The sequence below is a fragment of the Blennius ocellaris genome (genome assembly GCF_963422515.1).
Source record: "Blennius ocellaris genome assembly, chromosome: 9".
NCBI classification, from domain to species: Eukaryota; Metazoa; Chordata; class Actinopteri; order Blenniiformes; family Blenniidae; genus Blennius; species Blennius ocellaris.
Genome location: NC_137658.1, coordinates 5,686,259 through 5,699,695, shown reverse-complemented (window position 1 = coordinate 5,699,695; position 13,437 = coordinate 5,686,259). Strand labels below are relative to the sequence as shown.

At 40.9% G+C, this 13,437-nt stretch overlaps 2 protein-coding genes across 3 annotated transcripts; both read left to right on the top strand.

The window, feature by feature from the left end:
- Nucleotides 1-3,744: 3,744 nt before the first annotated feature.
- On the top strand, nucleotides 3,745-7,172 carry cfap210 (cilia and flagella associated protein 210; the record flags this gene model as incomplete). The annotated part of the gene is made up of 9 exons (XM_080502411.1): nucleotides 3,745-3,781; nucleotides 4,569-4,762; nucleotides 4,846-5,019; nucleotides 5,095-5,297; nucleotides 5,661-5,820; nucleotides 5,923-6,062; nucleotides 6,136-6,328; nucleotides 6,604-6,768; nucleotides 6,852-7,172. The coding sequence occupies 9 exons, from the start codon at nucleotides 3,745-3,747 to the stop codon at nucleotides 7,170-7,172; spliced, it is 1,587 nt and encodes a 528-aa protein (XP_080358537.1).
- A 699-nt stretch (nucleotides 7,173-7,871) lies between these two features.
- pdzd11 (PDZ domain containing 11) lies at nucleotides 7,872-12,272 on the top strand. 2 transcript variants are annotated; one of them, XM_080501937.1, is made up of 6 exons: nucleotides 7,872-7,914; nucleotides 8,797-8,894; nucleotides 9,185-9,325; nucleotides 9,448-9,546; nucleotides 10,201-10,261; nucleotides 11,030-12,272. In XM_080501937.1, exons 2-6 carry the CDS (start codon nucleotides 8,802-8,804, stop codon nucleotides 11,062-11,064), a joined length of 429 nt encoding a protein of 142 aa, XP_080358063.1. In that variant the 5' UTR covers nucleotides 7,872-7,914; nucleotides 8,797-8,801; the 3' UTR covers nucleotides 11,065-12,272. The 2 variants fall into 2 exon arrangements, with proteins under 2 accessions (XP_080358063.1, XP_080358062.1); XM_080501936.1 differs by having other exon boundaries at nucleotides 7,879-7,914; nucleotides 8,800-8,894.
- Nucleotides 12,273-13,437: the final 1,165 nt, after the last annotated feature.

Genomic DNA, 13,437 nt, shown 5'->3' with positions numbered 1-13,437 from the left:
ATCATCTCCTGTTCTTCAGCTGGACTGTGAGTAGTCCGTGGATGCTGTAGGTTTGGAGTGAGTGATTCAGAAGTGTAACTTGCGGACGGAGTGTGTGAGAAACCACTCTGATGAACAGCTCAGTAGCCTGTTAGCTTAGCCACGGCTGTCGCGGTCTGGAGTGCGACTGCCTGGGTGGACGTCAGAAGACAACGAGGATCGGCTGAGTTTCTGCTGGACACTGCTGTCGCTGTGCTGGATGACACGGACCCAGTTTTCTTGCTGACCAGGTGAAACTGGATTTCTGCTGAATATCCCACGGAGGGATTTTCCCCGGGTAGGATTCAGTCACACTCGCCACAAGGGGGCGCTGCTCTCCTGTTAATGAGCTCCAACGATAAGCCGGCCAACGTGACTTAAAACAAGCTTGCTCAAAATACTATATAAACAGTGCACTGTTTATCTGACATTAAGACTTTAACACATACTTTTCTACCGGTTCTTTTCCTTTCTTTGTGGTGTTTAAATATATATTGTTAATACAGTTTGGAATGTTCAAGATTATGTGTGTGTGTATTATTTGAAGTGTTCCCTTTTTGCCACATGTTACAGGTGTATTGAATGGTAATAAGCTAATATTCCATTTAGTGCTGCGAGCCAGTGGAAAAAGGGGTTACACAACTTTTCACTGTCACACTGTAGATTATCCAGCAAGTAGTAGAAAAAAAAAGGTTGAACTCCCTTTGGACTGCTTTTCAAAGTTTCTTTCTTTTCCCAAAAAAAATTCACTATTGTTAATTTCAGAATTTCCCCCACTCTTAAACATAAAATCACAAATCTCAGAACTTCAGGACCTTAAAAATACTTTTTTTTTTCTACAGTTATGCAATGTATTTTTAATTGCATAAAACAAATTGTCATGAATGAAAAGTGCATCTAACTTTTCTCATCTTATCTCATGCATACCTTTGACACGAATTAAGGAATCAAGTAACGGCACGCATGAATAATTTGCGATGTTATCTCAGATGCACACCCGGAACAGAAACGTTATTTTGGTATTTGGCAAATATCCGTCATGTACTTTCACGGACCACCTCTAACTTTGTCAGTGGGGAACATTTGGTGAAAATATGTCCTGTAGTTTTTGACGCAATCCTTAAAAGCCTGAAAAAATAAGTAATATCTACTCCTGCTGAACATTTAGACAAAATCAATGCTGGAAGTTTTGACATAATCTTTTAACAAGCCTGCAGATAATTATTTTTTTATTAGGTCCGCAGGGCGTAATTGCCTCAGATTAGTCTTCTCTTTGCTTTTGCTTTCTTTTTTTTTTAACTTCACCTTTACAATTTGTGAAAGTGAAACATGAGCGATCTATCTATCTATCTATCTATCTATCTATCTATCTATCTATCTATCTATCTATCTATCTATCTATCTATCTATCTATCTATCTATCTATCTATCTATCTATCTATCTATCTATCTATCTATCTATCTATGAAAAGGACTCACCGTGGATCACGTCTTCCTCTCAGCTCACGCGGACGCACTTCTGATGAAAACTTCTCTGTTCTCTCCTTTTCTCACAACCTGATGTGAATGTGAATGGATCCACATGAATGGGGGCGGAATGAGGAGGGAGGGAGGGAGAGGGAGAGAGAGAGAGAGAGAGAGAATCAGTTTCATCGAGATTACTTTCAATACGTGATCAAATACAAAACAAACGTCTGAATCGGCAGTTTCGTTCTGAGTTGTTCAGGTTTGTCTCTAAAAGTTACTACAAAGAGGAAATATGTGGATATGGAGGAAGTTTCTCTGAAAAGAAAAACTGCGGACTGAAGAGCAGCCAGGGGCCAGAGTTGAATTATGTTCATTTTTGACGTTTTGAACTGTATGATTAGAGTCTTTTTAAGTGACGCATATAATTTGAAATGTCTCGGCAAGGTTAAAACTCTTTCCCTGCTCATTGTTGTTCACAAAGTCAGCACGTGCACAGGGAGCCTCCAGGTGGAGCAGATGGGTCTCAGAGGCAACTACAGCTCAATAAATGTTGAGATATATTGTTGTTGGTTTTTTTTAATTCTGTGTCTCCCTTCTTTCTTTGTTCTGCCCACCTTGCTCATGGTGAGTTTTACTGGGTGGATTCATGATGGATGGATGGATGGATGGAGTATCCCATTCATCCACGTTCTATACAGCTTTCTCCAACTCAATAACAAAGAAACTGTCTTCAGCAGCAAAATATGCTTTTCCTGCTTATATTGCAATTCTAATTTAATTCTAATAGCTTGAATATTCTTGGTGGGGGTACTTGAAGGGATAGAGGAAGCATTTTGCAGGCAAATAAAAGCAATAAAATGTATTAATAATGCATTTTTTTCTTCTATTTGTAATGATTTAATTGCATTAGATGATTTAATACTAAAATAGAAACATCCTCAACCTTATTATTGTAGCTGTCGATGTGCGTTTGATCATCTTGATACAAATGTCTGAAATAACTCGTCTCATGACTCGGGTCTGATGTGGCATATTGTGTGAAAAAGGTATTTCATTTCTTTGCTGTCCAATGATTAAACTCATTGCTCAGGTATGCACTTTGCAGGTTATGGTTTCATTGGTTTCCATTTGCCTGCTCAGCAAAACTTGCCCAGGCACGAAAACCTGCAGTCGAGTCTCGGTGAAGAGTGAAGTTAATGTTTGGAAGAGATTTTGGAGCCGGTCTATTTAATTTTCAGCTGTACTCAAAGCTTCACATTGCAAAGCAAATGATTTGAAGAGATAATATGATATCATTCCAGACAAATCAAGACCGGAACAGCTTCTTGAAGCATTTATTTCATATTTAAGTCTCTGCACCTTTCTTTGCTCGGTGTTATGAATGCAATTCAATAAGTAAGTGAAGTTGGATAAAGAGTTATAAAAGATATTGGCAAATAATCTCTATGGCTGTGAAAGCAATCAAGCCTGTTAGAGTCTCAGCAGAGGACAGGGACTGTTATTTTTCACTGCCATGGACATTTTTTGAACGCTACGTAAACCGTTTTCTGTTTAAACTTTGACACTTTCCAGCTTGTAATAATCCATGAACTATTATCCCTTGTCCTGTACTTTACATAATATTATTCAGAATTACCGGGATTTTTTTTTCCTACTCAAAATTGATATAAAGTTTCATATGAATCCAAGTGAATGTAACCATACAGTTAAAAAAAAAAAAAAAAACATAAATAATTTGTACTGATTAGTTTGTGTAAAGTTGGCCGAAATATCCAAGTCTTGTTATTTTTTTTAAACATATATTTTGGTATTGTTTAGTTCTTTTTAACAGTCAATAAATAAACAAGCATTAAACCCTGCAAAATTCAAACAGCACTACAAAAAACAAAAAAACAAAAACAAAAACAAACAAACAACAACAATAAAACGGTTCTCTTTAGTCCCTATGCTGTCCTCAATCAGTTCTGTCATACAATTTTACTTCTAAATTGGTCCGTTTTATTGATGTTTTCTGTAAGATTTGGCTTTATTATTTGTGCTTTGGGTCATGACCCCCCCCCCCCCCCCCCCCCCTTTTGTGGTTCTCATAGGAAAGGCTTCTCATTGGTTCAGCCGTTGCTAGGATACGTCAAAATAAAGCTGCATTCGGTGGAGTTGTCTGAACTCCGGTGGCGGTTAGAAGACATTTAACGTTAATCTCACATTAGTCATCGTTTAAAATTGACCACATTTCTGTGTTTTCTTTTAAATAGACGTGAAATGCAGATGGAGGCTCACGAAGGATCAGATAAACATGGTGAGTAATTAATCCTTCCATTGAGGTGAGTATACTCAACTAATACAATAAAAGTAGAGTAGTCCGACACATGTGTAGGACTACATTACATTTGAAAGATTAACTGCAAATCTAGTTCAAGTTCCACTCTTTAATGTTTGCTTTCTCCTTTTTCTTATTGCCTCATTGGCCTCCTGGTTAAATTGACTGACTCTTGATATCTGGCTGTTTGTATATGAATGTGCACACGTGAACTACATATTGTTTATACAGTGTAAGTTCAGGCATAAGCAAATATATTTTTTACCGTTATTGCTGCGTTAAGCACTTCAAGTTGGACTTCAAGGTCTGGAAACATACCGGATTAATCTTTATTAGTCGTTGTATTTTGAGAGGCGTTTTAGCTATTCTGATGCAAACAGCTACCATACAAATAAATATGTAGTTGAATTAAACCACGTCAACAAACTTGTGAAAGATTTATGTTAAATCTGTTTTATTTGAGCTTGGGTACAGTGGTAACCCACTATAATCATGCTGGGTAATTATTGGTAGATAAACAGTTACTTGACTGTATTGAAATGTGGGGGAAACAATGGAAACAAGATATTTAGACAGTTGGGTCAAATTGAAGTCGACGGCATTTTCAAATCCACCTCTATGCACAGATCTTAACGTCTGCAAGAGAAATTATTGAAGAGAAATAAATGGCACGGTGGACTGGACCAGGGCGAGTGTGATGGCTGCAGCTGTTCCGTCAGTTGAAAAAGAAAATGTACTGATGTCCCCTCTTATTTAAAATCCCCAGATGCTGGTGGGGTGACCCAGCCACCAGACCTCCGTCAAGTCATCGTTTTTAGGAAGGCTGAATGGCAACGGATCCAGGATCACGTGAACCAGGTGAACAGAGAGGAGGAGCGTCTGAGAGAGGCGACCCGGCGGAGGGAGGCCTTGCATCGCCAGTCACAGGAAGTGGTCAAACTCTGGTCCAACACCATCACCGTGAGTGCCTTTCGCGGTTGATTCCTCTCGCAATGACCAGAATGCACAAAGTTAATGCACAAAGAACCTTTTTGCCCCCGCAGAGTCAGGTGCAAAAGAAGCTGGAGGCAAAGAAGATCCGGGAGCAGATTGAGGAGGAGAGGAGGAGGCAGATTGACATCGAAGAGGCAAAATACAAGGATGAAAAGAGGAAAGAGGCCATAGGAAAAGCCAAAACTCAACTTCTTTATCAAACCAGCCGCGTCAAGGGATTACATGTTAGTGCGCTTCATGTTTTGTGACGTCAGACGTGACTCCTCTGACGTAACAGATGCTCGTTGCTTTCCCTCCAGAGTGCCCTGCTGCTGACGGAGGTGCTGAAGGAGAGGGAGGCTCAGATTGAACTCAAGCAAAGAATAAAGAGCGCCGCCAAGGACATGGACACAATGTCTCTGGATGTGGTGAAGGCCAGGGAGGACGAGGCCTCCAGGGAGGAGCAGAGGGCAAAGCAGAGACGGCGCGACAGCGAGGCCGTCGCAGAAGACCTCAGAAACCAGTAACCGTACATTCATACACTATCGGTTTCTTATACTTTGGCAATTTAAAGTAGTGATTTTGAGTTAAGAAGGCAGATTTGCAAAATATCGAAATCGAATGCAACAAAGGCAAGCACACGTCTACAAACATTTAGGGTTTCTATCATTTAAAACACATTGTTCCCCTCAGGGACTGAATTAGAATCAACTAATAATACAAGTTTTTTTTTTAAATGAATGAATCAAATGAATCACAATACTTTGTGGGTTAAGGGTAAAGTGATGTACGAAATGACCTTAACCTGAGCAGAACATCATGAATTTTATTGTCGTGTCAGTTTTTGTTGCAAATGAGAAACGACTGTACGATTTCCCTCCTTCAGAATAAGAGAAAACGAAGCTGCGAGGGAGCGAGAGCGGCTGGAGAGCAAGAAGGAGGAGGCAGAGGAAATCCAACGCTTGCAAGAGGTCCATCAGTGGGAACAAAGAATGGAGTCGGAGAAACGAGAAGCTCAGAGGAGGAACCTCATGCACGCTCACCTGGTGGGGGGGGGGGGGGGGGGGGGGGGTCACGCCACCTCGGACTAGACATCCGTCATCACCTCCACAATCATCGGCTCTGATGATCAATATGTGTATTTTCAGGAGGACAAGGCCAACAGAGACCTCGTCAGAGCAAAGGAGGCACAAAAAGAGGAAGCCGAGGAGGAAAGAAGGAAACTTTTTCTCTCCGCGAAACAGAAAACGATGAAGCTGCGCAAAGAAAAGGAAAAGGAGATGCTTAAGTGAGACTCGGCAGCAAACTATGGCTTTTTTTTTCTTTCTTCTATTTCCTGTATGAGTTCTCTCCTTCATCAGAGAGGCTGAGACTCTCCGCGAGAGGATCCTGAGCGAGCTGATCGCCACACAGCAGGAGGTGAGCGGCGGCGAGGAGGAGAGGATCGCCCGGGCCGCCGCCCAGCAGGACGCCAGGGAGGCTCGGCTGCAGCTGATGGAGCAGGAGAGGAAGGCCGCCCTGCTGACGTCCGTGGAAGAACACAGAAAACTCAAGGTAACGCAAGCTGAGGGTGAGTTTGTGAAAACATGCAAAAAAAAATCAAAAAACCTGCATATGGATATAGATTCTCCGGCTTAATTTTACTGGTCTGGCCTTATTGTAATCGGCCTCTGAACTGAATTTCAGGCCCTTGTTTAAACACACTCTGTCAGTGTTTTAAATCAATTGAAGTCCACAGGTGTCAGTTTCTCTCATCGGTGTTGTGAAAATCAAGCGGCTGCATTTTAATCACCTCATTACGCTGTCATGTTTCTCCTGTGTCTCCGCAGCTACACGAAAAAGAGGAAAAGGTCAAAGCAGACGCGCAGAAGAAGCGAGACGAACTGCAGGCCAGCAAAGAGAAGCTCAGGATGTTTTCTGACAAGCAAGAACTGCAGGCAAAGAAAACAAGGGAGATGAAGAAGTCACTGCAAGACTTCAACGCCTCACAGATGGTAACGTTGATAACTTCGAGGAATATCAGTAGATGCTATGAGGGCTTTGTTTTGTCATTTGATTGGAAGGTTGCCGACTGCAGGTTGGGAAAAGTGTGCGCCGGGAACGGCTGAGGCTGGCAGAGCGGGAGCTTGAGGCGAGGAACGCAGAACTGGAGGCCGTGGAGGACCAGCAGTTCCAGCTGTATTCACACGGCGTGATCAGCGCGGCGGCCGAGGCCCGGCGGAACCTCTTCCCGCTCTGCAAGGCCGCAAGGGAAGGGTTCGGAGGAGGGCCAGGTTATCTTGTTCCAGGTCAGAAGGCAACCTGCATCTCGGGAACGGCGGGGGACATGAAACAGCTCCACGAGGCCGCGGATATCGGCGATGCCAGGAGGAGACTCGGGTTCACATGGTTGGGATGATGACGCCTCCGCTCGCATCCAGCGCGTGCACACAGAGCACTGTGCAATTGTTTCTAGGCAGGTTGTGGTGGAAGAATAATGTTCACTACGTCTGATTCTGCAGGAGAATAAAAGCAGACGCACAATTCATGTCATCGAGGTTGTTTCCGATCAATAAATGCCACGTTTTCAACCATACTTGCCTAAAGGTTCTTCACACTGCTGCGTGTTTGTGTTTTCATGAAAATTGCAGTATCGCCTGATTGGACGTTTATCTCTGGTTGCATGAAAGTAAATTATAGCTGCTACTTTGAAGTTGTGTTATTTGGAACTTTTTTTTTCTTCCTGTAAGTGTGTCAAATATCACAAAACAAATATGCCCTAATTTATCCAGCAAACATAATTTCAATAATATAATAAACACTGGTCTTTAGTCCCTGGATTCTTACTTTTAACACATCTCTAAGAGTTATTTCAGAATTTGTTTGCACATCCACAATCGCTTTCATAGTTATGGCAACCGGTTCAATTATTAATGAGTAATCCCCATTGCCTGATGTTGCTTTAATTCCTTGTGTGCACTTGAGTCTAGAAGGTCCTTTGAGTTACAAATAACTTTAAGTACCCAGTTAGATGGGCATAACATTTATTATAAACTTATGTTGTTGCACTGCTGTACCTCTCCAGGACAGCAGGTGGCGCGCTCTCACTGCAGAGGCAGCGAACACACCCGTAGAGTAGAACTGTCCCCCCAGACTAGCAGGTAAGCTAACGTCTTTTTGCTTTCATTCTGTCATTTTAGTATAGATTTAGCTCAAAAGTAAACCGTGTCCTGTTTTTAAACAGTTTGGGTAATGACGGCACTCAGTGTCTGAGTTGTTGTTGTTGTTATTCGCGAAGCAAAGGAATCTTGTTTTGTATTTAGACAGTGAGCCAAGTTAGCATTTCGTTGGTGTAAAAATAGCAGATTTAAACTGTCATTTCTGTGAACGTAAGTTGTTCAAAACGACATATTCGCGTGCGTTTCCGGATTTACAGTCTCCTTGTTGTCATATATACTAATTGTACTTTATTAAGTTTTATTGATAAATGTCGGAGGAATTGAACGTACTTGATAGAAACTGTCAGGTTGTGCTTGGCTTGGTTGCTTTCTGTTAAATAACTGATATTAAACCCTGATCAACAATGATAAACACTTTAGCGATGTGTTTGGTAGAACTTTGCACTATGTGCCCACCGCAATATGCCTTTTATATTCAATGTGCTTCATATAATGTGTAAAAAGGTGTCAGCAGCTCGAACAGATGCATCATTATTCCACCGCTTTTCACTAATAACAAGATTAATTCATCAATCAGCTGCATTGAGTCGAAGTGAGAGGTATTACACTGCGAAGCTTCCGTGCATCTTCCATATTTTCATAAATTCTAGCTAGCAACACTTAACTCATTCCTTCATGCTACTGTTTAATAAAATACATTAGTGAGTGGAGAGAAGGAGCTGCAAATTTGCTTTCAGAAATTGCACCAACCTAAAAACTTTGAAAGTCATTCATGATAACTAGAATTTTCTTGATTGTGTTGAAATCAAATGGTGACTTGTACTAACTACCAGTCTCTCTCTCTCTCTCTGTGGGTGTTTTCAGTAGGGATGGATCAGAAAATCCCTTACGACGACTACCAGCTCCCGGTGGTATTCCTGCCCTCCTATGAGAACCCTCCAGCGTGGATACCGCCGCAGGAGGTGTGCAACAGCTGCACTGTACTCTGGGTTTAATCCCTCTGAATGTTCCAGAGCATTTTCTTTCCCCTTCTGACATTATAGAGTATTAACTTAAAGGTGTGCTCTTTTGGCGTTGGATGTTAAATATTATTTCAACAGTACATGGTTTGACCGGTTTAGCTGCTTGCAACCACTCCTGGGATCAATTTCCAATCCTTTGATGGAGAGACATATTTAAAAGCATATATGTTTAATCACTCTTCTTATTATGTTTTTTTTTTTTTTATTATTATTTCTTGGCCATATTTTAGCGTGTTCATCATCCTGACTACAATAACGAGCTCACCCAGTTCCTGCCTCGCAGCATTGTATTGAAGAAACCTCCAGGAGCGCAGCTGGGGTTCAACATCCGTGGAGGCAAAGCATCGCAGTTGGGAATCTTCATATCCAAGGTGCGTGCTGGGTGCGGGCGTTTGGTGTGCCCTCTACATATTCAACGCGCTGCCGGCAAACGGTTTGCTTTTTTAAAACCGCCCACGACGTGACCTGATATTTCTCACGTGTGCGTCGACAGGTGGTTCCAGACTCGGATGCCCACAGAGCGGGGCTGCAGGAGGGAGACCAGGTTCTCTCTGTGAATGACGTGGATTTCCAAGACATCGAGCATTCGAGAGTAAGTCAGAGCGGTTTGTTGGTGCAGGCGTGTTGCAAGGTTATTGCATAACCGCTGCACTTGCACACACTTTCCCATCCATTTCTTTTCAAGTTGCAGCTTAAAGACAATTCTGGAATGTATTTTTCGTAGAGGATTATAACATTCTTAACTTTTTGCATCGTCGTGAGAGCGAAGAGAAAGCAAACCCTCGATAATGCTACTTTTACTTTCTCTTGTGCATCAAAAACAAACGTTTGGTTATCGAAACTTTGTTGGATGACTAAACAAATTTGGAAACTTTCTCAGAACCTGCATATTGTCCAACAATATTGGAACTATTCATGATAACTTTATGTATTACACAGAGATGTATCTGTCGGTGGGTTCACAGAGTGGAGTCTGAGCCGACCAAAACAGTTTAATGATGCAGCAGCAGGTCTTCGTCCTTATCAGCAGTTTGGAAATTCCTACATTTTTATATGGGGGCGTCAAGGTTAAAAAATATAAAATGGAACCAATGTAAGTGAATCAAATGACAAATAAATCCAAATTTTTCATGCAAAAATGGGTTTTAGCGTTTTTGTTGTGTATTTTAAATCTGTGTTTTAGATATAAGAATGATGTGTGTTATTTTTGTTGACAGCGTTATTGTTGATTTGGTCTTTCCTTCAGGCTGTAGAGATCCTGAAAACGGCTCGAGAAATCCTGATGAGAGTTCGCTTCTTTCCTTACAGTAAGTTTTGGTTTACTGAGCCATATCGGCATCACACATTAGTCAGGATCATTTCTAAAGCCATATCTTCTGGTTTACAGATCTGAAAGACTGCATATCTTTTATTTTGTAGAGGTGTTCTGGGAACATTTAAGTAATGTTGGGCAATTTTAAACACCATTAAAGATTCCTTAGCCACTGAATGTTGCTCACTTTTGCTCGGTGTGTCCTTTTAAAGTACAGCGTCCATGTACTTCTTCCTTTGTAGCAGAATGTGAGACGGTAATTGTTCCCATGTGTGTCAGTGATGGTGAATTACTACTTTCATAAGTCTTACAGACAATGGCTTCATCAAAAACAAAAGTGCTCCACTTATGGATGGAGAACTCCTCAAAGTGGTTCCAGATGTTAATGAGTTTAAAATGAACCAAAAACTAATTTTCTTGCAAATGCATTCAAATTAAAGAAAGTCTCACATATTTACAGATTTGCCACACAGAAAACATCATTCTAAACTAATAGCATTCTGATGTTTTATTTAAATATCAATGTTTGTGTGAGGAGAGACAAAAACACACACACTCACACAAAACATACCATCCAGTCCTTTCCACACACACACACACACACCAGGTTTTTACATTCCCCACATAGCAAATGTTTTCAACAAGAAACAAAGGCAACAAAAAATGTGTCTTCAGAGTCAGTGAGTGACGTCACGGTGGCAGGAGATTACATAATGAGGCTGCTTATAGTCCTATAATGACATCCCCTGTGTGTTTGTCTCAGACTACCAGAGGCAGAAGGAGAGGACCGTCCACTAGGTGGCAGCAGAGAGATCCACACTGAGGCTTCACTTCCTCCCACAGACTGTGGCCTCCACTCCAAAATCACTGATAGATGACTAACGAACTCACTCATGGTGCATCTGAATCGTCCCTCCTATCTCCTTTCCTATCCACTTTTCCTAAAAACCCCAGAAGTGTTGATGAGGAATGTTTGAATTCTCACTAAGCTCAGGAAAGGAGCCTCAATGCTTCATTTATAACCTCCTTTCGGCGAGGAAACACCGATGCTTCCTTTACTGGAGGAGACCAGATCATGCTGCCCTACAATTCTTTGTGGCGACTAAATTTAAAGAGACCGTTCATCCGAGCGTTCAGGGAAACTCAGGATCAGGAACACAGATCATGTTAACTTACCAATGCAATAATCTGCCTTGAACGGCTTTAAATAATCTAAAAACCAGATCCCAACTATGAATTATATGTTATGCAGATGTTGTAAAGTAACATTTTTATGCAGCCTATTCTCAGTTCGATTGGTTATTTATTCACTTGGCAGCCTCTTTTCAAACCTTGAGATATTTGAGATTATATCACCGGTTAGAGCCACAAGAGAAAGTAGTAGAAAAGCGCTTTTCGTGCAGTCAAAAAAAAAATTGGATCACCTTTTCCTAACTCCTTTAGGAAACCTCCTAACACCTTATGAAAAGTGGATAGGAAAGGAGATGGGAAGCACCTCAGAGTCCTCGTCCTCCATGTCAGGAGCGGCGGATTCCATCAGATGCCTGAAGTTTTCTGCACCATCAGTGTCCATCCCTGCACAGAATCCAGTTCCCATTTACATTCTTTTTTTTTTTTTTTTCTTTCTCTAAACCAATAGATGTTTCTGCTGTGGACTTTACAATTCATGATCTCTAACAGACAGACTATATTACTGTAAACACTAACTGGTTTGGTACAAAGGCAGTCCAGCCTTTCACACTGTAATTTATAGTGCACGACTTCTGTTAAGTTGTAGAAATTAACACAATTTTTAATATCGCATAGAATATTGTCCATCATGTTTGAACTATTTAAATATGTCTTTTATTGTGTATGGATTGATTTGTGTAAGTATACATTTCAGAGACTACTTTTGAGGACTACTCGCGATCACTTTATTGTTATTACCAAGTCTTATGTTTCATACATGTTTTACACGAGGCGTCCTGGGATGATTTACTTTCTGTCTAAAACTGTATATTTCAGGTGCCAAACTATTTGATAAAAAAAATAATTGCAATCTGTCATGTTATGTGTCACAATTTGTCTCAAGATGTACGTTCGCGTAGCCTGTTGTTGTGTTTACTCCACAAACTGGACAAAAGGAAGCTTTTACTGCCACAGTGCAGATTAGAACTAAAAGTAAGTGGAAAAGTTCCAGGTAATAATGTTCTCATCGTTTTGTTATGATTCGATTAATGCTTTAAGATTTTGCAGTCGAAATTGAAATTAATTGCAAATCGATCAGATACAAATGTGAAAAGTGAATCTTTAAACATTGTGACATGGATAGAGGGATGATGAATGTGCTGATGATCAGAGCCGGCCAATGGCATCGGCAGTAAAGGAAAATGCTCGGGCCCCAATTCTTAATTAAGATCAGTGGATAAAAAGAAGAAAAATAAGGAAATGTGTGTTTTGATTACTTATATTGTTCTTTATCAAATCTAATTTTCATGATATCATTTATTAATCCAAGATCTACAAATAGGACCTATTTTCACAACATGCTCCTTGTTACCTGCTCATTGTGGACGAGAATGGACAGTAGTGATGAGAAACCCGACTCCTTGAACTGACTCCCGGGTTTTTGAGCCGTTCATCCAAGTGAACTGGTTGTCTGAGTCGTTTGATTCAGTTGCGCATGCGCACCATTCCACCCACTCCAGGACCTGGAGGCGCGACTGAACTGCAACATGAACCACGGGGAGCGTCATGCATTCATAGTAAACTGCTGAAACACTTCTGAGGAAAATAAACAGTAAGTGCACACCAGCTTTTATTGACCCTGGTTTCTTTATTCTAGATTATGTTTTTGAGGTTTATTTGAACCAGGGAATAAATGTAATAAGTGATGAAACTGAATAAATACCCGGCATCCAGAACATGAAGCTGAAACGAAAATGAATGGAGATATTGTTGTGATATTTTCAATTAAGGACAATGAAACACAGTCAATGTATAATTCTTCATTGCCAAAATATACAGATTTCACCACAAATATCTATATATTTTGCGCTAAGATCTTTCGTCTTTCAATTAAGTGGCAATGTACAGTTTTGGTATTTATATTGCTCATGGCATGTATACATTGCTGTGAGTTTACAGTTAGAAAACCCCAAAACACCCACACATGAAGTTTCAATGCAC

Bases quoted from the DNA above. Each gene is read 5' to 3' on its own strand.
- pdzd11 (XM_080501937.1), top strand. From the start codon at position 8,802: ATGGATCAGAAAATCCCTTACGACGACTACCAGCTCCCGGTGGTATTC. The intron at 8,895-9,184 runs GTGTGCAACAGC...GCCATATTTTAG, and splicing joins CGTGGATACCGCCGCAGGAG to CGTGTTCATCATCCTGACTA. The intron at 9,547-10,200 runs GTAAGTCAGAGC...TCTTTCCTTCAG, and splicing joins AAGACATCGAGCATTCGAGA to GCTGTAGAGATCCTGAAAAC.